The following is a 24,058-nucleotide window of genomic DNA, read 5'->3' as shown; positions in this document are numbered from 1 at the left end:
TTGTTGATCCGGGTAATGTTTCAAAGGTTATGAGACTTTGGCAATTAATGAAAATTTGCAGAATATACGTCGTTGTTAGTTTGACAGTCATTAGATTGGTTGTCACGCATAGAACAAGTTAAGAATACAATAAATTGTAAATATTACAATAATTGGTCCGCAATAGTATATTCTAAAACAAGTTACAGAATGGCCTCCTATTCCAACACGAATGCGAAATTTCTAAAGAAGCGACGAAGGAACGAGTTTTCGAACGCATGAGTGTTGGAATTGTCTTCTGCAACGAGTATTAGACGATATTTTCTCTATTTCAGTCAAGTTTCATGAAATATTGTCGAAATTTAATGAAAAATTCAGATTGTTCATCCTAGTGACTTTTGTATTGTATCTTGGCAATTGATGTGACTGTTACGAAAATTGACAAATTACGGAATTTGAATATGAATTGTACTTTTCAAATTCTGAAATCATTTACAATTACACGTTAAATTCGTGAATTATGTCTGACAAAATCGATTTAACACCACCAGAATTAAGAGAAATTGCGAATAATGTTTCAAATCATTTCACTATATCCAAATTGTATTATTTTGACAATTATTGTTAAAATTTGATAGGCTTGGAAGTCAGTATAGACAACCACAAAACTATGCTGTAATGAGTTCATTACAGTACTGTTTTTAGCACTGTAATGAACTCATTACTATACTGAAATAGAGAATAGTTATTTATAATACAAGTGCAGAAGGCATTGATATTCTTCCACGAGTTCAAAATTCAAAAACGAGCCACGAAGTGGCGAGTTTTTGAATGAACGAGTGGTAGAATGAGCCTTCTGTACGAGTATTATACATTATTTTCTCTAATTCATTGCATTTTCATTGAAATTAATGAAATATTTCCATAAATATAATTTAGTGATTTTTGCATTGAAAAATGTTGGTTGGCAGAACTGATTTCTTCAAGGCAAATTGATGAATTGACAGATAAAGCCGTAGCGGAAAGTTCGGAGTGCCAACATAGAATAATAAAATATAACCATGAAAACTGTGCGTTTCTGATATATTCTCGCACGATTTTGTTCTACAAGATGTGGAAGAATGAACGGAATAACCACAGAATTAGAGAATAGTATATTCTAACACAAGTTGCAGAATGATCTCCTATTCCAACACGAATGCGAAAGCTTGTGTTGGAATTGCCTTCTGCAACGAGTATTAGACGATATTTTCTCTATTTCACTCAAGTTTTGTGAAATATTGTCAAAATTCAATAAATAATTCAGATTATATATCCTAGTGACTTTTGTATTGTATATTATATTGACAATTTTTGACGTTTGTTGAAATTTGATAGGATTGGAAGTCAGTATAGATAACCAGAAAACGAAAAATATATCTGAAAACGATGCTGTAATGAGTTCATTACAGCACTGTTTTCAGAACTGTAATGAACTCATCACGATACTGAAATAGAGAAAGCTTTTTCTGAATTCGAAAAAAAAGGGAAATTATAAAGTTGATATGCAATTCTAGGAATTCAAAAGTCGCATCAGAATTCGAGTTCGAGATGAGTGTGAGATTTCTACTGAAACTATTTCAATTTGTAAATTTATTCAAATATATGAAAATGAAATTATGATAGTTCAATGAAATTAAATTTGTGATGACAACATACACTTCGTTTTTTCGAAAACAATTGTACCATTAGTGAGTAATTAAGATAAAATACGCAATATCCTTTTTCGGTAAGCACCTACACCTAAATTGGATCAATTAACAATTTCCAATGTTCATTAAATATTCATGGGAATGGTGAACGCACGACGTATATTGCCATCATAATATCATTACATGTTTCTTGAAATCGACCTCGAAAATCGGAAGGAATTTTTTTATATCCGATTCAGTGGGTAATGTTCGCTGATTTGTCTAGTTCAAGATCAATGCAGCCTTAACATTTGAATTCGAAGCCAATGATTGATCGATTGCCGAAGTATTCAATCTATGAAAATGTCATTTGAAAAATTATTTTTGTGTCGACATTCATATCCGGAATTAGTTAATTCAAATTAGCTCTCCAGTGGTGGGATCCTATATTAATTTATTACCGATTGATACGTTAATAATCGTTATCATCAACATAGTAACTATTATGAGGGGAAGGGATAATAAATTAGTAGAATCCTCAGAGTAATAAACATAGATAGAGGATAGAGGCATTTGTCATTTTAAGTAAGCAAATTTTGTCCCCAACATGAACTATCAAATTTGCCATATCAGTGATACGATATTTCACTCAATTCGCGAGTTTCTCCAAAAAGAACGCACTTCTTATGTCCCATAGTATAACAACGTTTCATATCAAATCGAAATATAATGAAATAAATACCTAAATATATCAGAAATTCCGAAAACAAACTTCAAGCGCGCCAAACGACGTGAAACAATCTATAACACTAGGAGAGGAAAAGTTGTCAAACTTTGGATTTCAGCAGGTAGATACAGAAAATAAAAAATATTTTGCTTATTAAAAATTCGACAATTAGAAAAAATTTCAGATTCCAAAAATTCAAATGTGCATATTTAATTGAGAATCACTCAAATAAATATATTTCTTTCAATATAATATAGGTACACTCATAATGATATACTAAAATTGTGGATTTGCAAATATATCACAATCTGACAACGTAATCTAACCATGTTGGGGACTTGTAAAAATTGCGTAGGGTTAGCTTTCAAACGGCGCAAACATCCTCTGGAATAAACTTAAAAAGAAAAAAACTAAAGCTCACCTCATACAACATGAAGGCACTGTAGAGTACTTGTGCTCCATTATATAAAATTAGTACTTCCCTCAGCTTGTAAGGTTTTCTATTTGCCATCATTTTTGGTCCAAGGAATAATATCACATAGATGTAAGTTAAAACCATAAGGACTGTTGGTATTGGACTCTGCATTAGTGGCCAGTCAGATGTCCTAGGATCTGGAAATCATAATTGTCTAATTTATATGGAGAAAAATTAAGTTTTTTTCAAACCTCTTAGATTGAGTCAGCTTTGTAGAATGGTCAAAAAAAATATTTAACGATTGCTACTTTTTCTTATTGGATTTCTTGGTTGGAAAGTTTTTTCAAATTGAATATGATTTCCTCTTTATTTCTATATGTGAAGTATCCTTGAATTACCATCAGACCATACAATTACCATAAAATTGTAACAGTGTTCATTCATTTATCTACTACACATATATTAATTTAGATGAAAAACATGTTTGGGATGTAGAATGCTGTCAAGATTCAAATCAAGGAAAACTAACGCAAATGAACTTCTCCATAATCAAACTAATTTATTATATACCAAGGTCTTCAAAACACTCGTCTTCGTTATTCCATTTCACATTGAGTACCTGCTTCATTAGATCGTAATTTGTAAACTCAGATCAACTTTTTTTGTATTTTGTTTTAATACACTTTAGGATTATTCCGCAGAACTTTATATATGTCTATGTAGTATTTAAAGGCACATGAATAAACAAGCGCACAAAGCTGTTGGCTCCAAATCACTATTTTCCTCATTTTTTTTTTGGTAATCTGCTTTAATTTTCTTTGATTTTGATTATTAAAAAAATTACACGAAGCTTAGAATTTATAGCTATTTTATATGGAAGCAAAAATCTAAAATTTCTGGACTCTAAAAATACAGAAATTGTCACGATTTTGTTTCAGTACATATTTAGCTTAATTTTATAGGCTGTTAAGTTTTCAATATTTGTTAAATTGTTTTCACTATTTTTTTCTACAGTTTCTGTATTTTATTGAGATATTGGAGTTCGAGACTATGTGTATTTATTAATTTTTCAACAATAAACTGATTATTGTTATTAAAATGATCTGTTCGGAGAGAACTCTCAAAAAGACAGACTACGAAATATCTTTTTAAATGTTCAATGTGAGGCTGGATAATTGAATCCTAATTTTACAAACAGTTATGTCAAATGTCTATAATTTCGAGAACCACTTGCATGCACTGCTGATCATGCGGTATTATTATAAATAAGTACTAATTAATTTATTTTGCAAACTTACCGCTTATCCTGCCAAGAATTGTGTGATATTTGTCAACAGCAAAATTCACGAATCCAGGGATATCCTGAAAAAAAAACATTCTCAGCTTTATTATACCCTAAAATGGAACTTTGGAATATTCAAGAAGAAAAATTTTAAGCTCTTAAAATTCAGTTTGGTTGGAGTAAAATATTACAAATTTCACAAGAAGAGATTTCCTAAAAACTAAAACAAAGATTTTTGTTTAACCTACTATATTTAACTCCAATTGAGATTTTTGGAAAAGTATTCAAACATTGTTTTGCGATTTTTTATATCCGTTGGCGAAAGTGCAGAAGTTAAAGAGGTCATTGAAAGATGTCATTTGCTTGATGTCTTCTAACTAAACAAAAAAGCCAAGGTAATATGTTGAAGAAAAATCAGAAGAATCTGTAAAAATCATGGATTGCTACACAAGATATTGAAGTGCTATTTGGACAATCCAAGATCATCGATATTTTTCGTCTAATCAAACACTTCAACTCGCTTCTTCAATGCCATAAAATAATATTGCTTGTTCACACAAAAAGTGTTAATAGAAATTGACAAATTTGAATAAATTTCGATCAGTACGGATACCCGATGAAGTCTCTTGTTATCGGAATGATCTGAAAACTATATGTATATTTCAATTCAAACCGGATTTAAACATTTTTAACAGTTGGATCTATGTTAATTCCTGCATTGCACAAATCAATGAGGTGTTCGGAAATTGACCTTCTTACTGAGAAGCTCAAATATTTCACAGCCAATTTGAATAAACTAATTGATATTGGAGGTTATATATGTACCCTGTGATTATCTAAATTTCAGAAGGGTATCTTCAATGTGATTTACCTGTAATTGGAGGTTGAATGTGGGTTACGCAGTTTGAATCTGAGTTTGGGTGTGAATGAAGCTAAGAAAAGATTCGAAAGAGATTTATTTGCTGTTACGAAAGACAGCAAATATAGGAATTCAAGGTGAGTTTGGTAGAATAAATACCTGAGTTTGAAGTAGAATTGGAAGAAGACATTTGGAAACAAGTTCTCTCATGAAAATGATGGAAACATTTTTTATGATTGTAATGATTTATTTTTTCTTAAAAAACATAAAAAAATAAATTCCTATGCATCATACAGGTCTACCAAAATAATAATCGAAGCATCATCACCCATCAATGTAAAAAATTGATGATTTTGTGTACCTTTCTTGGGAATTCTGAAACTAATTACAGTTCTTAAGAATTCTTAATTTATAACTGGAAATCTCAAATTGATAATTTGGAAAACCATCATGAATTTATCGGTGAATAACCTTTTTAGGTGCACTCATCTGTGATTTATCTTAAAATAGAGATTGAATCGTTAACATGTTTTGTTATTTAATATCTTTCATATCAATTTCACGATATTATATAAAATTATATATGAAATTTTTATGATCCGATCCAACTTCATTTCCTATAAATATACTGGTGAGACTATACATTCAAGTTAGGGATTCATCAAGCCAAGTAGCTTGACATTTTAGCCAACTACTTGACTTGAAAACCAAGCTCGTGAAAAACTACATACCTACTGAATATGACTTGACTTGATTTTAGATATTTATTGCTTGACTCAATATCAATCTACTTGATAATACTTGAGCTGATATGCAAGCGTCGCACGGCATATATTTCTGCAATCTCGTGCGCGCTAAGACTAAATAAGGGGATTCCTCGAGCGCCGAGAGACTGAAGCATTCGCCAGTGTGACTTTATTAATAGTTTTCTCACAATTCTATTAAATCTATTAGTAGATTTTGGTAGTTCCAGAAATATCTTTCCAAACTTGGCCAAAATGAACAAGGGTTTTTATCAACGCCAGCATCTTCAGCTCCTGTTGAAATACAATTCCAGAGCTGTTCTTACAGTTACAAAAACCCGCAATAGGTTAGGCGACAAATCTATAAGATGCCTCATGTGTTTTAGATCCTGGATGGAAAATTATGTAATCAAAAAAAGCCTGGAGGTTTCTCAATATTGAGAAACTTTATTTTTTATTATTTTTTATTTTGTTATGATTTATAATGATTCTATTTATGTTTCTGTTTCGAAAAAATGATATTTTCGGTTCTTTTACACAATGAGTTTACTAAAATGAATGTGTTTTTCGCAAGGTTCCTTCTCATTTTATAATTTTTTATTGATGTGACATAACACAATGAAACTGCTAAAAATCAAGTAGCTTGATATGATTAATGTACTTGATAAATAAATACTTGACTTGAGATTGAAAAAGTAGCTTGAAAATCAAGTCAAGCCGTGAATCCCTAATTCAAGTCAATGCTTGAGAATTCATATCTTAGGAATTTTAGGTCGACCTTGAATTGATAGAAGTTTTTGAAACCTCTCACTATAAACTATTTTTTCAGCTTTGCAAATAAGTGATTATAAAAAGTAATAAGTAATTGTTAACAAAATAAAAATGAAACATTATCATTCAACATTTCTGCGTAACTTGCTCTATTCCATATCAATTACATATACGAGTTAGTTCAAATTATTTTGAAATTTATAGGTTGTTATGTATTTTTAATTTAAAGCGCTCAGATATTAATATTAGAAAAATTGCACGAAATATTTGATAATCAGAATTGGTCTTCTTCGTTTGGATCTTCAATAAGAATATTGTAGACCGTACAAAATAAGTAGGATTAGATTCCTTCATCATAGTTTCTTCACCTTTCACAGTTATTAAATTAATCAGAAAATTTTATTTTGTTAATATAATACTAAATACTAATTTACAAAATTATATTCTTCTATAACAAATATATTGTTAAGAAAAATTTCAAATGAGAAACACTCTGTATATTCGGCCATGACACTTCAGTAGGTATATATACCTAATTATATAATGGGATTCACCAAAAACACGAGTTCACTAGACAGGTAAAATGCGAAATGTACCTCTAAATGAGTCATAATAAGAAATGATACATAATAATTATATTTTCTTCCGTTTCAAGATTTTTTTCCGAGCAAAATACATGAAATTATTGTTTGGGTTTGGATACGTCATGGGGTTTACCCCCATATGAATAAAACGAAGCTACAGATCTTTCTGTCGGAAGTAAACAATTTATTCCTTTGTAGAGATAAATTATCATCAAGATTTGTAAATGTTAGATTATAGTATGTGGACACGTGCGTAGCAATTATTAGTCTTTGTGGTAATTTTGATTCAATTATAATAAACAAAAAGTTTATAATTGATAAATAATGGTAAAAATTTCTTAGACGAAGTGTGTTCTTATTCCATTCTAATGACTTTATACTGAGAGAATATACAGTGAATTTGAAGTTATTCTGTTTTTCACATCGTTGATGAAAAAAGGTTATTTGAACATTATTCATGAAAATAAAATTATGATTTAATTGAAACTTGGTTTTTTTGTGGTAAAAACTGTATTATCAATAAATAATTCAGTATTTGGCCCACCAGATGTTATCCAATCAGAAAATAGTCTTTCGTTTCCATGATACTTTTGATTTAGAAAATATGAAGATTAACTTTGCATTTTTCTTTAATTTTCATTACATTTATTTTCATTTCGAGTCTTTAACTAATATTGAAATATGATACACAAGACTCATGTCGACAGCCCAGAGCATATTAAAATTATAACCTTCTTTCGAATACAGAAAAGATTCTCAGGACCAATTCTATGATTGGCAGAGTGGCAGGGACCGTATTCTCGACAAATGATCTTTCAAAACGTATACTTACATTCAATGTTCAGAGCACTGAAAGTACGTATACGTTTTGAAAGATCACTTGTCCAGAATACGGTCCCAGACAACATAATGGCTGTCAAACTGACGTCAACCTATATTCTGCAAATTAACATTGAAAAACGAAGTCCCATAAGTCTTAAAAATTAACTTTTTCTGAAGTCTAGAAACTATTATACACTGAGAGCGAAGCTCTAAGGCTATAAAGAACAAAATGTGATTTAATTAAAAATAAATTTCTATTGTTTCAGTTAGCAACCTTGCAATGCTTGGGTGGCTTAGTTTAAAGGATGCCAGGACTTGGGATCAATCATTTTGGTATCTTTAAATAATACTAAAATGTTTGTTAATAGAGCGTCTATCCAAAGAAAACTCTTCCATTGATTTTGTGGAAATTTCTGAAAAGTATATGGTTCTGCAGAAATGTATAAACGTTTTTTGATAAGTTACAGAAATAACAAATTTTCTACGCGTCCAATACTTTCGGAGGATTGCCAAAGAAAATAGCGGAATACCTCAGATTATTCCTACACGGGCCACTGGTTTCGGCGCTCATCAACATCTTTACTGGCCAGTAAAGAGTTAAAAAGTTAATATCATCTCCTGAATCATCCGATAAAGGTGATAATATTAATATTATGAAACGCCATGGTGGATGTTGCAGAGTAATTTTGAATTTATTGACAAATGAAAAGATGATTGCTCAGAAAATTCTTTTGAGGACACATGCGGAAACCGCGATCTGAACATTTTCATTAAAGTGTGTGCCGACAATCTTGATTTGACATAGCGGAAAAAAAACTCGTAAAATAGTTCTGAGAATCGCCGACCTACTGGAATATTTATTATTTATGTGCAGATTCTTAATGAACTTAGATTTTTCGGTATTTCTCTAGATTCTGGACTCTCTGAAATTTCATTCGATTTAAAGAATTTTAACACAAACGAGAATATGAGCGTAGACAAGGGATTTCCAGAATATTTAAGCAAAATAATTTACTATTATTCTAAAGAATTTTCATCTACTACTATCTGAAGCAAACAGATAGAAGAAAACAGAAAAAAGGCAAGGCAATTGCACGGGAGACTCTACCTGCTGCTCAACCCAAAAAGTGAACTTTCCTCAGAAAACAGATAATAAATATAGTGCTATTACCAAGCATTATAAATGCAGGAGGAACCTGGTGTAATACGAAAGACAATAAAAAAATTGAGTTACAAATTACCCTAAATAAAGTAATCAGAACAGCGTTTTGCGCCTCATGATACATTACCATTTACCAACCAACAAATCAGAGAAGAATTAAAAATTGAAACTATTGAGGAAAGAGTGAACAAACAAATAAAAAAGACAATAGAGACGTTAAAAGCGCACGAGAATAGAGAATTAAAAAAGATAATTCAAATTCCAACAAGAAAAAGAGAGAAGAGGAAATACCTGTTTCAAATAATCAAATCAAGGAAAATAGTGTCATTCAGAAGGGAAAAAACTCTCCCAAATGAACAACGGTAGAAATTTATATACAAATACAACAAGAAGTCCTGTGTATGAAATTGTCAAAATGTCCGCAAAACAACGTAGTACTTAGTCATAAGTTCTTTGGATCGTTCAATTTTCGAATTTTTCTGTGGATTTTTACGATATTTTGTCAGGATTTCTATTCAGACAATAGGATCATGTGTTTCTTTTATGTGAAACGTCATAGTGAAGAATTCAACAAAACGTACGTGTATATAATTTAAGATCATTATGGGAAGTCAAGGTTTCCGGTTGATAGTAAGCAATTAGATACAATTTTTTGCTTATTGAATCAAACATTTCGATAGCATTGAAATAAAAAGTAGTTAATGTACCTACTCCAATTTTAAACTATCCCATTAATGGTTGCCATCAACTGATCCATTACACAGCTCAAAATATGATATACTTTATTAAGCCAAAAATAGTTGAGAAGTTATTCAAGAAGTCTAGTCATTTCTCTTCAGTACCAAGCTCTTAATAATAATAAGTAAGTAATATCATGAGGGCATCTAATTCCTCCAAAAAAAAACGAAAAAACACGTTGCTAAGTAATATTTCATAAAAAAAATGTACTTGTGCCAACAAAAATCCGAGTCGGAGATGAGGACTTTACAGTGGCATAATACAATGCCTTCCAGGAAAATTGAAGAAAATATTAAATTTCAACTTCACGGAAGTTTCATAGGGTATCAAAAAAAATTGGAATATCGAAGTCGATAAAATATAACAACATCCTCTTGATTTAGCAAAATCAACAACAAATTAACATACAGAAAATCTTTAAAAAATAGTGCGAATGGTCAAGGATTATAAAGGGTGTTTTTTTAGAGCTATAGAACTTTAAATTGCAATAAAACAACGATGGATTATTCGATTGACATGAATTTTATTTATCCGCAAGATAATCTTGTGGAATTACATTTTAAATATGATTTCTGGCATATGACCGCCACGGCTGGCTCGGATGTAGTACAATCTGGACGTCCAATTTTCGATGACTTTTTCCAACATTTGTGGCCGTATATCGGCAATAACACGGCGAATGTTGTCTTCCAAATGGTCAAGGGTTTGTGGCTTATCCGCATAGACCAATGACTTTACATAGCCCCACAGAAAGTAGTCTAGCGGTGTTAAATCACAAGATCTTGGAGGCCAATTCACAGGTCCAAAACGTGATCACCAAACGTGTCTTTCAATAAATCGATGTGGCACGCGCTGTGTGACATGTTGCGCCGTCTTGTTGGAACCACAGCTCCTGGACATCACGGTTGTTCAATTCAGGAATGAAAAAGTTAGTAATCATGGCTCTATAGCGATCACCATTGACTGTAACGTTCTGGCCATCATCGTTTTTGAAGAAGTACGGACCAATGATTCCACCAGCCCCTAAAGCGCACCAAACAGTCAGTTTTTCTGGATATAACGGTGTTTCGACATACACTTGAGGATAAGCTTCACTCCAAATGCGGCAGTTTTGTTTGTTGACGTAGCCATTCAACCATTCAAGTGCTCTTCATCGCTAAACAAAATAAAATGGATGAAGTGCGCGAAACGTATTCAGCACAGAACCATTATTTTCGAAATAAAATTGCACTATTTGCAAGCGTTGTTCAGGAGTGAGTCTATTCATGATGAATTGCCGAACTGAGAATAAATCACTTGACAGCTGTTGTATCGGTCGCCATCTTGAACAGTAATACCAACTTAAAGTTATATACCTCAAAAAAAAACACCTGTTATGTTCATCAAAAAATAAATTGAAATAAAATTGTTGAGTCTCTACTTTTCTGCCAAAGGAAAATTCTTGTACTCTATTAAAAAAATCTACGTCCGACAATTGAATATTATCAGAAATTATTTTTCATTAGAATTCGAAAAAAATATTGTCGTTTTTGTTAACAGCACCTGGAATTATCCATTGTGAGGTTTGAAAGAATGGTCAAACCATCTCTTTACTCGGAAACTTCACCACCTCCACCGTATTCTTTTGATATCGCCACAAATGATTTCTACATATACAGGGTGTTTCCTAAACATGCGGCAAAAATTCAGGGGGTTGTTCCTTGGACTATTTTAAGCATGTTTTGTCCTTGGATGATTTTTGAAAAACCTCTTTGTTTCGAAGATACAGGGCGAACAACATTTTTCATATTTTTAAAATTAATAATAGTTTAAATAAAAATGCGTACCGCACTGTGTTCACTAAGTAGGTACAATTTATTTTTAAATTTGTTTAACAACATTCCAATTACTAAAAACGGCCAGTTTTTTGACTAAAAATTGATAAGTGCAGATGGTAAAGGAATACAGATTAAACACGGTTTTCATTTGAATTCGTTTTGTGATGTATTAGCAATTAACAACAACAATTAAGGGTTCGGCAGTCAATGAGGAGAAGATTGGATGCTTGTATGCTGGCTAGAGGTGGTCATTTTCAACAGTTTTTGTAGGTTGAGTTGAATTTTCATGTAATTTTTCATAATGAAATGTTATTATCTGAAATTTTGTTTCCCCTATATCTTCGAAACAAATAGGTTTTTCAAAAATCATCAAAGGACAAAATATTCTTAGAATAGTCCAAGGAACAACCCCCTGAATTTTTGCCGCATGTTTAGGAAACACCCTGTATATTCAACTGCTTCTCGAATCTAATCGGCACACTTTATATGCATCTGAATTGATTAATAAAACCGGAAATTTTCTGAATGCAATACCATAAATAATTAAATATTTCATCTTACTCATCATCTGAAATCAAAAGCTTATTCAATTTCAGGTCATCATCTTAGGTGAAAGTTAGGTAAAGCAAGTTTTGCAAAACAATACCTATAAGGCAAGGTCATTAATGTGAATGTTATTTCACCTTTCAGTTATGACCCAACAATATTTTGCCAAAGAAAGATGTGGTCACTATGGAACAAACTTGGTCCAATACTCTTGTTTAATCTGTGAAATCACCTCATCAAAACTCCGCGTTGAATTATCTATACGGAAATTAACAATAAAAGTCATCAGTAGTATTTTGAATAATGCATATTCTCATTCAATTTTCAATAAAATTTCAATTTTTTTTCGATATATCCTTTAAACTTGTTTCATGAATTGAAAAATATCCTGTTCGCAAATTTTCATATCAAGTCTCTGAAATATATTCAATCATTAAAATATCGAGTTTTCGTTTCCTACATTTTTAACTTTGAAAATCAGATTTCACAAAAATTCAAGAATGTGGTTCACACAAATAGTAATATGACCTCTAACTCAATCCTATGACTAGATTCCAAGATACTGGGTGTCAAAGTTGGAAAATGGCATTTCCTTAAAGTAACATTTATCGTAGGAAAACATCTTGAAAGAAACACTTTTACTCATTTAGTGAGCATAGAATTTGGGATACCCTGTACAATGTATTTCATTTTACAACAACAAAATGCTAATAAGTAAACGCCAACGTTTCTCTTGTCGTTACTCTGTATGAAATTTTCATACAATACAATTTTTTCAGTACTTTTGTAATAACGGCCGCCCTCTTGATAATTACCTTGTGTATCTCAAAAACTGGTAATAGCAAAACGAATACTTTTTGACATTATAATAGTGTAATCGAACTAAGAGTAATGACAAAAAATTGGACGACTTTTTTAATACGGTTTAATTCACCCCGAATCTAACAATAATTTTTATTGAAAATCAATCTAAAATATTACCCTAGGGGTGCACAATATTTGTCGCTGAAAAGTGTTTCATTCAAGGTGTTTCCCTACAAGAAATGCCATTTTCCAACTTTGACACCCTGTATCTCGAAAACTAGTCATATGATTGAGTTGGACCCATAGACATTCTTGTTAAGGAGGTCATATTCTACAAAATATGTAAAATTCAGAAATATTAACCGGTGACAATTTTTTCATTAGGTGACGACTGCCATTTCTTTTCTCTCAGTATTCACAGAATGAGCACTGACTTTGATAAAACAATGCAATAATCTCTGATCGTTGTTGAAGCGTTTATCTTTCCATTACTATAAAGCATAACCTTCTGTATCACTCTTTTTTCATTAATTTTAGTATTCATAACTATGAAAGTATTACAACTAATTGCAGAAAAATATTCAGTATTGCCATAACAATACATATTATTCCAAACTTCAAAATTATTGTATCCTTCAATTCGTTGAGAATACATAATAAATCGATTTGAAATTTCTGGGGAAATATTTTTTACGATTCCAAAGGTTTACTATTGGGAATAATCACTAAAAATATTCTACGGCCTCATTACACAAGACTTTTGATTGTGTATGTGAATTTTTATAATATTAATGAAAACAAACAAGGTGATATCAATTACTCCAAGTAATTTAAGTTTCAGATAATGCAACAAATTGTTTAATACTCCAAAAAATGACCATCTCACTAAAATTGATAATAGAGCTTTCAAAGAAAACAATACAAATTAATATGGTACTACCTCAATCTCTCTACAACCAACGAATTACTCAGGGAAGTTGACTTCATTATAATAGCTGAAAACAATGCGATGAGAACAATTTACTCTCACGTAATTTAATCGTAATTCTAGTCATGTTTGTTATACTATGGCCAATGAGAAATGAGCAAAGAATCATTGGTTTATCTTCCAACCAATCTGCCAAGCTTATTCAAGGCGTAAACACAGATTTACAAGCCCAGAATGATTACAAATAACTCGTGAGAAAAATACAGAGATATTTTTGAGCGCTCTCCATATAGAATATAGAACAGATCGATCATCTCTTTACAATGTCTGTTATTCTCGAATTAAGAGCCGGGAATGGTCTCAAACAATAGGGTGTGACTTACAGATAGAAAATTCGAGAAAAATATTTCTGAAATCACAGATACGATCGGGTGGAAATTTTGGAAGTAACTAAGTAATAATCAAACAGAAATAACTATAGAGAGCGAGTATCCGCAATTTTTACATGTCCCCAACATGGTTAGATTAAATTGTCGGATTGTGATATATTTTCAAATCCACAATTTTACTATATCATTGTGAATGTATATTATATTGAATTAAATATATTCATTTGAGTGATTTCCGATTAAATATGCAAATTTGAATATTTGAAATCCGATATTTTTCCTAATTGTCGAATTTATAGTATGCAGAATATTTATTATTTTCTGTATCTACCTGATGAAATCCAAGGTTTGGCAACTTTTGCTCTCCTAGTGTCATCGGTTATTTCACGTCGTTTGGAGCGCTTGAAGTTTGTTTTTTGAATTTCTGATAAATTTAAGTATTTATTTCAATATATTTTGAGTTGATATGAAACGTTGATTCACTATGGGACATAAGAAGTTCGTTCTTTGTGGAGAAACTCGCAAATTGAGTGGAATATCGTATCACTGATATGTTTTCATTTCCGAGCGCTTCATGTCAAATTTGATAGTTCATGTTGGGGATGGGGACAAAATTTGCTTACTGAAAATGACATATGCTTCCCCTATCTTTGTTTATTACTATGAGGTAATAATCATTTCTTTCGTGTTGACAGCGTCGGAACCATGGAAAATTCAAACAAAATATTGAAAAACAATGACTGATTCATATTTTGTTATTCTCAGCAACCTCTAAAAGATTAAAGATGATTAAATAATAAAATAATGGAAATGGATCCTTGGCAGAATATCAAGTACTCTGAAGAAATACTGCACGCTAATTCTAGAATGATTTACACTTTTATTCCTTTCAGCATAAGGTTATTTTTTATAAGAAAAATTTGTTAATGTTTGAAATAAATCATCAATTGTCTGTTAGCCATAATATATTATGCTGTTATATTTTATTACGATCATTGAAGATATGACAATTAATGAATATGATAATATTGTTTTTGCTTCAATTTCAAAGTATTATAGCCTGTAATTTAAAGGATATTCAACTGCAACTCTAATAAAACTGACTTGAAGTCAAAAGCTTTTGAGTGATCATCATTTATTCGCTAATTTGCTTTCCTCATTTTTTTATATGTTATTCTTGAATTATTTATGATTCTGATTCAAAAAGTTTGAAACTTGGAACTGTTAGTCTGAATATTCACTAAATGTTATAATACCAAATTTTCACTTGCAAAATCTCAACTCAGTGGAATCTGTTATATCAATATCACAAGTATCAAGTTTTTTCAATATTCTGCTTGAATTTTCTATGGTTCTGAAGACACGACGTTTGAAATCCATATTGTGGATATACGTGCAAAATTTAATCTCGATCAAATCTGTTGTCATAAAATATTGGGTATTTCTTTTCCAATATTCTTGAAATTTCTATGGTTCTAATGAGATCAGAAAAGAGATCATATCCTCAGTTCTGTGGTCACGGAAATATCGGGTGATTTTTTTTACGATATTCTTAATGAATTTTCTATGGTTTTTGTGACTTGATCAACATAATGAAATTGATATTTTATATCAACACCTAAAATCTCAACTCTGTTGGTTTTGTGGTTGAATATTTAATATTTCTTTTCGATATTCTTTTAAAATTTTCTCTAATTCTGGTGAAGTGATCATCATAAATATTCGCATAAAGCTTGAAATTGTCTTTTCACATCTTAATACACTATTACATTCCAATCGAACGTGCAGTTTTGAAGGTAACAGAAAAACGAAATGTTCAAATGCCATAATTACGGAACTCAATCACGGTATTCGAGATCCGAAGATATTTTTGGAATACCAAGTTTCTGAGCCTCTTAGTTCAGAAATTATACTGGTTACGGCTGGACGGACAGAATCGAATTTGAGGACAGATTCGTCAATTAAACAATTTCTAAACGTCGTTGAAGCATGTATCTATTCATGATTAAATGGCATAATCTACTGAACATAAATGACATAAGGAATGTCAAAAAATCATACACCGTGTTGGCATTATAACCATTTTGAATTGTATCTTCATTTCTATTTGAAACCCCTTCTTTTAGAGTTTTCTAATTGTAATCAGCTTGAAATGTTGTATGAATCTTCGTTGTTTTTTTTTCGATATTCTTTTCGAATATTTCATTGTTTTCGTGACTCGATCAACATGAAATTTCGCATCTAAATCCAACATTTCAACAACACATTATTTTTTTATCGTTTGGGTCCATTTTCGCCTCAAAATTCGAAAAGTCCAGACATTGTGACGACTTAATATAGCATCTGTTCGGGGAACGAGCATTCAAAAACTCAGACGGTTAGACGAGCGATATCAATCGCCATAAGATGGAATAACAGACGCTGTGCAAGTTTGTCTTGTAAATTGCAAAACATCAATAAATTTCCACCAGTTTCCTAATAAATTTCACAACGCTATTAGCCTCTTGCCACTAGAACTGGTAAAAATTATACCAAATCTTGCAACGTACAAATGTAGGTTATGAGTTATTATAAATATGTAGAATCGAATAATGAATGAATTCATCGGATAGGCATACACTTTTCTACGTTCTAGCAGTTATATAATAAAAGATTGGCTTATTACTAATCGTTGGTTAAGTCAAATTGGTCCGAATATCAAGATTCTAGTCCTCGAAACGCAACGATTGTGAAGGGTCAAGTTCAAAGCGTTATATAAGAGAGTTTAGACTGCCTGAAGCTATGGATACTTTTCTCAATCGAGCGGTATTTCTGATTCACGCCGATCCAGTAAAGAATGTAAAATAAATGTTCGTTTTGTTGTGCAAGAAGGCCGTTTGATAGTGGTGAAATACCGGGAGGTATCTGTCTAGATGTCAGCACTGTCTAATATTTACCCAAGCGTTCTGTTGGTTTCAATAATAAATCGGAATTAATGTTAACCTCATTAAGTTTCCATCTTTTTAATATTAGTAAAGCACTGAGGTGAAGTCAGGAGTTTTCAGGCTCCGAGAGCGCACATCTGGCGCATGAAAAGCTCAAAAGAGCATAACCTCATGTCTGAGTGTCGAAGACACTAGAAATTGTTAGTCTTCGAATACACGCAAAATTTCAACTCGGTGGGATCGGTTGCCACTGAAATATTAGGTTTTTTCCGATGTTTTGTTTAAATATTCTATGGATCTGAAACTTTACACGAATAGGCAAAAGTTTTTCTATAGGCTAGTTTTGACGCTAGAGACCCCTGAAAAAGTCTCATTTGCGGTGTTGCCTGAAGGCTTGGAAGATTAGTAGAAGTTAGGAATATTACAATAGGTCCAACTTTCGTCGAAAGGAAGTATTTTACTTATATATTTTCAAAATATTAGAGTTTTTCTTATATTGTGATGATTTTTTGTAGGATTTTTTACGAATATTTTTGAAATCATTAGTGCTTTGTATAGCTTATTATTATTATTAGTTATTATATCATCAATTCTTTTGCGAAAAACGACAATAATTTTTTTTTCATTTTCTAATTAAGAATATTGAAATACTACAGTGTAGATTATTGTTTGGAGAAATTATGTAAAAATTCCATGGAAATCGGTGATTTGTGAGAAGAAATATCCATAATTCCGTTTTGTTCTGAGCAGACACGTGGTGATGTTCCCTCTTGAGTCTTGATCGATATATCAAAGCTCAAATGACGCTACATTTGTTGTTGTTTGAAAAATGGAAAAAACGAATTTCGTGTATTGATAAAACATTGTCTTTTTATGAAAAAATACGGTGCAAGTAAAGCAATAGCTCAATAAGTGTTATTCAGGCATTGCTCCACCGACAACAATTATTCAAAGATGCTCCAGATAAAAAAAAATTGGCTCTAATGAAGAAGTAATTGCTAGAGTTGACAACTATTTCGGAAGCATTGGCGAATCTATCTACAGAAAAGATGTTGGAGTACATGTATCCACTACATGTGACTTGTTGGCGAATAAAGTCAAATTTAAAAAAAAAACCTGTGTTTTTACTGGTTGGTCCCGAGACTAATTGAGTGTAGTGTTAAATCAATCGGTTTGGAGACGAGCGTCCAAGAAGAATATATAGAACAATATTGGTCTCAGAACCACCCAATCGGTCCTTCTCAGGACCACCACCCTGAGGACGGCAGGTGAATGCTTGCCGAAACGTCGGAAACATCCAACCGCACAGATGATGTAAACAGCCCAAATAACTATCTAACACAATATTGGTCATTGAAAAAAAAGTCTTCCATCTATTGAAAACAGGTGCATCAAAGTAGGTAATAATTGACTTGCAATTCCAAGACAACATTCTGTGATCAGATGATTAGTATTACAGTTTCGAAGAAACTTTTTGGTGTAATCCATCCCTGCAAGTTTTTCCTAGAGTTGCCTCCTCCCGAAAATCTATCAAGTTTTCTTCGATTCCCGATCTTAATACATTGAATGATATAAAATGGTCTATGATGATAACCAATTTACTAATTTTCTATGACGAAAATCATCAGTTTTCTTCATTCAATAAAACAAAGGAAATCATAATGTTGTACAGGCGTCAGTATCATTCATTCCGATAATTTCCATTTCGAAATTATTTTCAGACGGTTTCCCAACGTCAATGATTTCGAAAATTCGAACTCAATTCATTAAGCAAAGACACATGAAAAGTTACAATGGATATGTAGGCGATATTCTATGAACACAATCAATGGTATCACATCAGCTGCTTTCGAACAATTCTAAGCCGATTTAAAAATTATTTGAGTATCAATATGAATTTTAATAGCTTTTGCGAGAAGGAAATTCAAGCTAGTGTTTCGCGTTATATTCTATTATTGTTATTATACAATTCATTTCAGATGATGAAATTCTCTATTCGGATAATAAGAATTAATTATAAAGAAATTTCGAGGTGCTGAAGAGGTAACATAATTAAAAAAATCCGAATTTATAACAAAATTGGATTTTGACCAGAAAGATTTTCATTAAATAATCACTATACATATAATCCTCATTTAACCATGAGCGACTCTTTTTTCTTTTTCATATTATCACTTCGATATAAATAAGTTCCGATTAAAAAAACATAAAAAATTATTCGCGCTCATGCTTGGCTTGAACTGAAAGAATAAATAACTATGAAAGAATAAAAATTAAAAAATTCCAATGAAAAAAATAATAAAAAATATGTGTGTTTTTGGTGAATTACGAAGGTATCAATCAGTTCGAGGCAGAAGTTTGCAGTAAAAAAAAACATAACGAAGAATTCGCGGCTTAGAAAGAATTTATAATTGATTTCAGAATTCAGTTATTTTTTCCGGCAACTCTACAATATTCGTGTATTAGGAAGCAAAAATTCTTGAAGAAGTCAGAATGCATGATATTTATACGTATTAAGTTAGAATTCAAAACAATACTACGTCAGTAACTTAGGGGTAAAAATTTTTTAAATGTTCTAAATGATCTGAAATTTATTCCGACTCGAATAAGAAGATTTCCAAGGTGAATAAAAAAAATGATTTATTTAGATATAAATAAAAAATTCATAAAAAACTACGCGAAAGCAAATATTTACTTTTTCATTACTTCAAATCGTTAGAAGTTTCGTTCTTAACGCATTATAGAGATCTCTAGTATTCATTAAATTTTTATTCCGATTCGATAAAGAACTTCTCAAGCTCGGATTAGGTTTAAAATTTTACTTAAAACCTAAGAAATTATATTTGTTAAATAATTAAAACCTTCTTAAGGTTTTACGACTAGAAGAAAATCAGAGTTGAACAATTTCTGACTTTTTCGATAAAAAATGCATTCAATATCATTATACGTATCTTATAATCAATTTCATAATTTTTAGATCGCTATAATTCTCAAGAAATGTTTTTTATTCGAATGCTGGAATTTCAGGTTTTAAAATTTATGGATTGGATTCTAAAACTATAAGGTTCAAGTCAAATAACCATTCACAAGATTCGTCTTAAATGGTTACAGAGGGAATATTAATATAAAATAATTACAGTTAGTTCCAAATTGTCTTTATTATTATCCAACAGAAATAAATCACATTATTCAATTTTTGTAAAGAATGTATAAATTTTTGTTTATGAAGGAATATTTTGGTTTTGGAAAATTATTGCAATCATGTGTATTACTTTTTTTGTATTATTTCATGAGGGGATAAATAAAGCATATTATTATATATTATTATTATCAATAAGTTATAAAAACCGATTTTTCTGTTGAATTTCAAATGCCAAAAGAAAGTGATAATATTGACGAATTAGAGCTCACTGAGTTTTTTTTTCAAAAGAGGTTTATTAATTGAAAAATTCATTTATTTTCAATTATCTTATAATTATGTTAAATTCTAACATTTAAAATGAAATTCAAACTGCCGACAGCGAAGCTGACAGCTTTTTTTAAATTTTGACTAATTTCATAGATAATTCATAAAAATTAAGACCAATCGAAACAATTTTCTTTATAATTTCTACATCATTTTTACTCATTCCTCAATTTCGAAGAATTTTCTTGAAGTTCTCACAATTATTCAAAATATAGGTGCTTCGAAATAGTTATCACAAAATTTTCATCACAATCCCGACAAAAATATTTTTATCTGATTTATTTCATAACTCCTAGAATTTCTGAATTGTCACGATTTCATGAAAACAGAACTCAAGGTAGTTCAAAGCAGTAAAAATCAAATTTTCATGGCAATTCCTGCAAGAATCTTGTAGGTAATCTGAATTTTTAGTAAATTTTTATTTATTCCATGATTCTGTCATGGTTTCATGAGAGTAAAGCTTCAAATAATTCTAAACAGTTGTTTGGGAATTTTCTTTGAATCTCCTGGAAAAGTTCCAGCTGAATTTTTCGTGAAACAAGGTGATTTTCCATTTATTTTGAATTTTCTCGAATATTTTGCTTCTTTCTCGTTCAAAACTGATAGTGAAACTTTCATTGCAATTCCTGCGAAAACTTAAATTTTTTTAAAAACCATCAATATTATTGCTGATATCATGAATTTTGAAAATGTAGTCAGTTTCGTTGACAATCAATGAAAATCTTAGCCTTAAAACACTCCAAACTTGTATATAAAAAAATTCCTGCAAAATCCAAAAAAAAAAAATTCATCCAAAGAATTCCTCCTACCGTGTTGTTAATCCTGGATATCTCCATCCTGATCTCCCTCACGAACTCCGAATCCATGGCGTAATCGAAAGCCATCACTAAAGGTCTGAAGCCACAGTCAAGCAACTGCTCAGGATGCACCCAGCAGGAATAACTCTACCGATATTCTCGTTGACCAATCAAACTGGCGACCGACCGTTTCGCCAGTAAATGCCAAACTGAGACCGATCTGTTCCTGCGACTACACTAAATTGCACAGTCCTGCTGTGGTGTTTTCTCAATGATCAAAAGTCTACCTTCAACCACAGCCAACCCCACCAATTTGAAGAGAAGAATTGCGGATAATTTCGTACTCGAAAAAAACGTGGTTTGCGTAATATTTCTGTGCGTCGTCCTGCCTAGGCGGGTAGGTGCAGATCGGAAAAGAGGGGAGCCTGCAGGAATTTGAGGACAGTCCACAAAAACGGGGTCACATTTGGCGTCCGAGAACAAAATCGAAATTCCTCAACTCGTACTTATGTAATAGACATCGTAAGTTTTGTTTTCGTTGGTTTAATTGGTTCATTGTGAAGATCGACGCACTCCACTGGGTTATTGCAACCAATACGAAGGATTCGATGGAAAATATTCGGTAATTTCCTGTACGAAAAATTTAGGAAGATTTAGGTTTCGTGCTTGACGCACTATTGGAATCTCTGGTAAATAACATTTCTGAATCAATATTTCGTGAATAAAATTGATATCTTTAATTACAATGAGTTTTCAAACATCACAAAGTTCAAGAATAACATTAGATAAATAGATTGAACATTCAAGCAAAATACAGACGCAGGATCAAAACAATTGCTTATATCTTTCGAGAAAAATTGTCAGTTAAGTTGAAAAACCTTCTGCATTACAACAACTCCTAGTTCCTCTTGAAATATATACTGAACGTTTGATTGGTTATTTTACATACATATACATAGGTACAAAACACTAACCTATACAGAGTTTAAACTATTTAGAGGGGCACTACAGGGATATCGAAAACCGTTAGAGATACAGGATGGCTTGAATTAGAAAAAAAAGTTGCTTTATTTAGAGATTAGTGTGTTTGTGTTAACAGATCCAAAATATCTCCAATGGTTCCCGAGATATCTCGAAAAAACTGAAAATCGAGATTTTTTTTTTCTTTATAACTCATTTGTTTCTGGAGATAACTTCAAGAAATTCGGTTTGAAGTCGTTATTCAATACAGAGATTCTAATGGTGCCGTCAGATTTCTCCTGTTTTCCATTGTTTCAGAGACGCGATAGTCAATTTTTTTTAATGGACGCCATATTAGTTTTCCTTATGAGATGATATAGAAAGAAATTATGAATTCAATAATGTATCACACTCTACAAAAATAACGAGTCTAGGTTCGCAAAGTTGAAGAGTTGTTATGTGAAATCATCACTTGACCATCGCGTCTCTGAAACAATGGAAAACAGAAAAATCTGACGACTTCATTAGAGTCTCTATATTGGATAATGGCTATAAACCAAATTTCGTGGAGCTATCTCCACAAACAAATGAGTTAAGCAGAAAAAAAGAAAATCTCGATGTTCAGTTTTTTCGGGATATCACGGGAACCAATGCAGATATTTCGGATCTGTTCACACCAACACACTCATCCCCAAATAACGCAACTTTTTTATAGTTTAAGCCACCCTGCCTTTCTAACGGTTTTCGATATCCCAGTAGTGGTCCTCTAAATAGTTCAATTAGAAGTTACATCGGTATTTTCCGAGTTATTGAGAATTTAAAATTTTGAATGGCTCAAATCCGAAACCACTAGAAGAATTTTTATTATGACGTCCATAAGAAAAAAACTGATGACACTTTTAGAATCTCTATATTGAATATTTCAGATCTGTTTACACCTACACACTAATCCCTAAATAACGCAACTTTTTTGTAATTTAAGCCACCCTGTAATTCTAATGGTTTTCGATATCCCTGTAGTGTCCCTCTAAATAGTTCTAACCCTGTATATAAAATCAATCCTATCAGTAGAGAATAAAACAATATTTTTCTATGTGTGGGTGGAGTAAATGAGTAAATGAAAATGATATCATTTTGGTGATAATCCTCGAAAAATTTTCAACGGAAAAGCCACCGTAAGAAATATATTTTTTTATGAAACTGGGTCACATTTGGCATCCGAGAATAAATTGAGAAATCTATCTATCTAACTTATATAACAGAAATCGCAAGTTTTATTTTCGTTAGTTTAATTAATTTATTGTGAACACGACACAGTCTACTGAATTATTGTAACAAATACGAATATTCTGAATGGAAGAGATTACAAACACACATAAAATGATTCATACATACTTTCTTGCGTTACGAAAATAGAGAAATCATTTATTGGGGAATACAGATTCAAGGTTCTTCTTCAAAAACGCAGTCCATTCAGCAATGTTTATATTTGAGACATTTTCAAATCCCATGTAGTCAATGCAGATAGTCCACTTTCAAATTTGTCTATAGAAAAGGAAAGTTAGAGGGAAGTTGTAAAGGATTTTTCAATAAGATATTTCACTTTGATATTAAAAAGAAAATAATATCAATGAATGGTTATGTCATTGTAAAAAAGAAGCTATGTCATTTACGG

The 24,058-nt window shown here is 31.5% G+C and overlaps 1 protein-coding gene across 1 annotated transcript in view; it reads right to left on the bottom strand.

Annotated features, from left to right (window-relative positions):
* LOC123681306 (elongation of very long chain fatty acids protein AAEL008004-like) overlaps positions 1-21,712 on the bottom strand; it is a 32,588-nt gene extending 10,876 nt beyond the window's left edge. The window contains exons 1-3 of the mRNA XM_045619632.1: positions 21,436-21,712; positions 4,090-4,153; positions 2,798-2,988 (exon numbers count right to left, since the gene is read on the bottom strand). Of these exons, the coding sequence (XP_045475588.1) occupies positions 2,798-2,988; positions 4,090-4,153; positions 21,436-21,510 (330 nt within the window). The 5' untranslated portion in view covers positions 21,511-21,712. The remainder of the gene's footprint in view (positions 1-2,797; positions 2,989-4,089; positions 4,154-21,435) is intronic.
* Between the last annotated feature and the right edge of the window lie 2,346 nt (positions 21,713-24,058).

The sequence above is a fragment of the Harmonia axyridis genome, chromosome 5, assembly GCF_914767665.1.
Source record: "Harmonia axyridis chromosome 5, icHarAxyr1.1, whole genome shotgun sequence".
NCBI classification, from domain to species: domain Eukaryota; kingdom Metazoa; phylum Arthropoda; class Insecta; order Coleoptera; family Coccinellidae; genus Harmonia; species Harmonia axyridis.
This window is presented reverse-complemented; position numbering and strand designations above follow the sequence as displayed.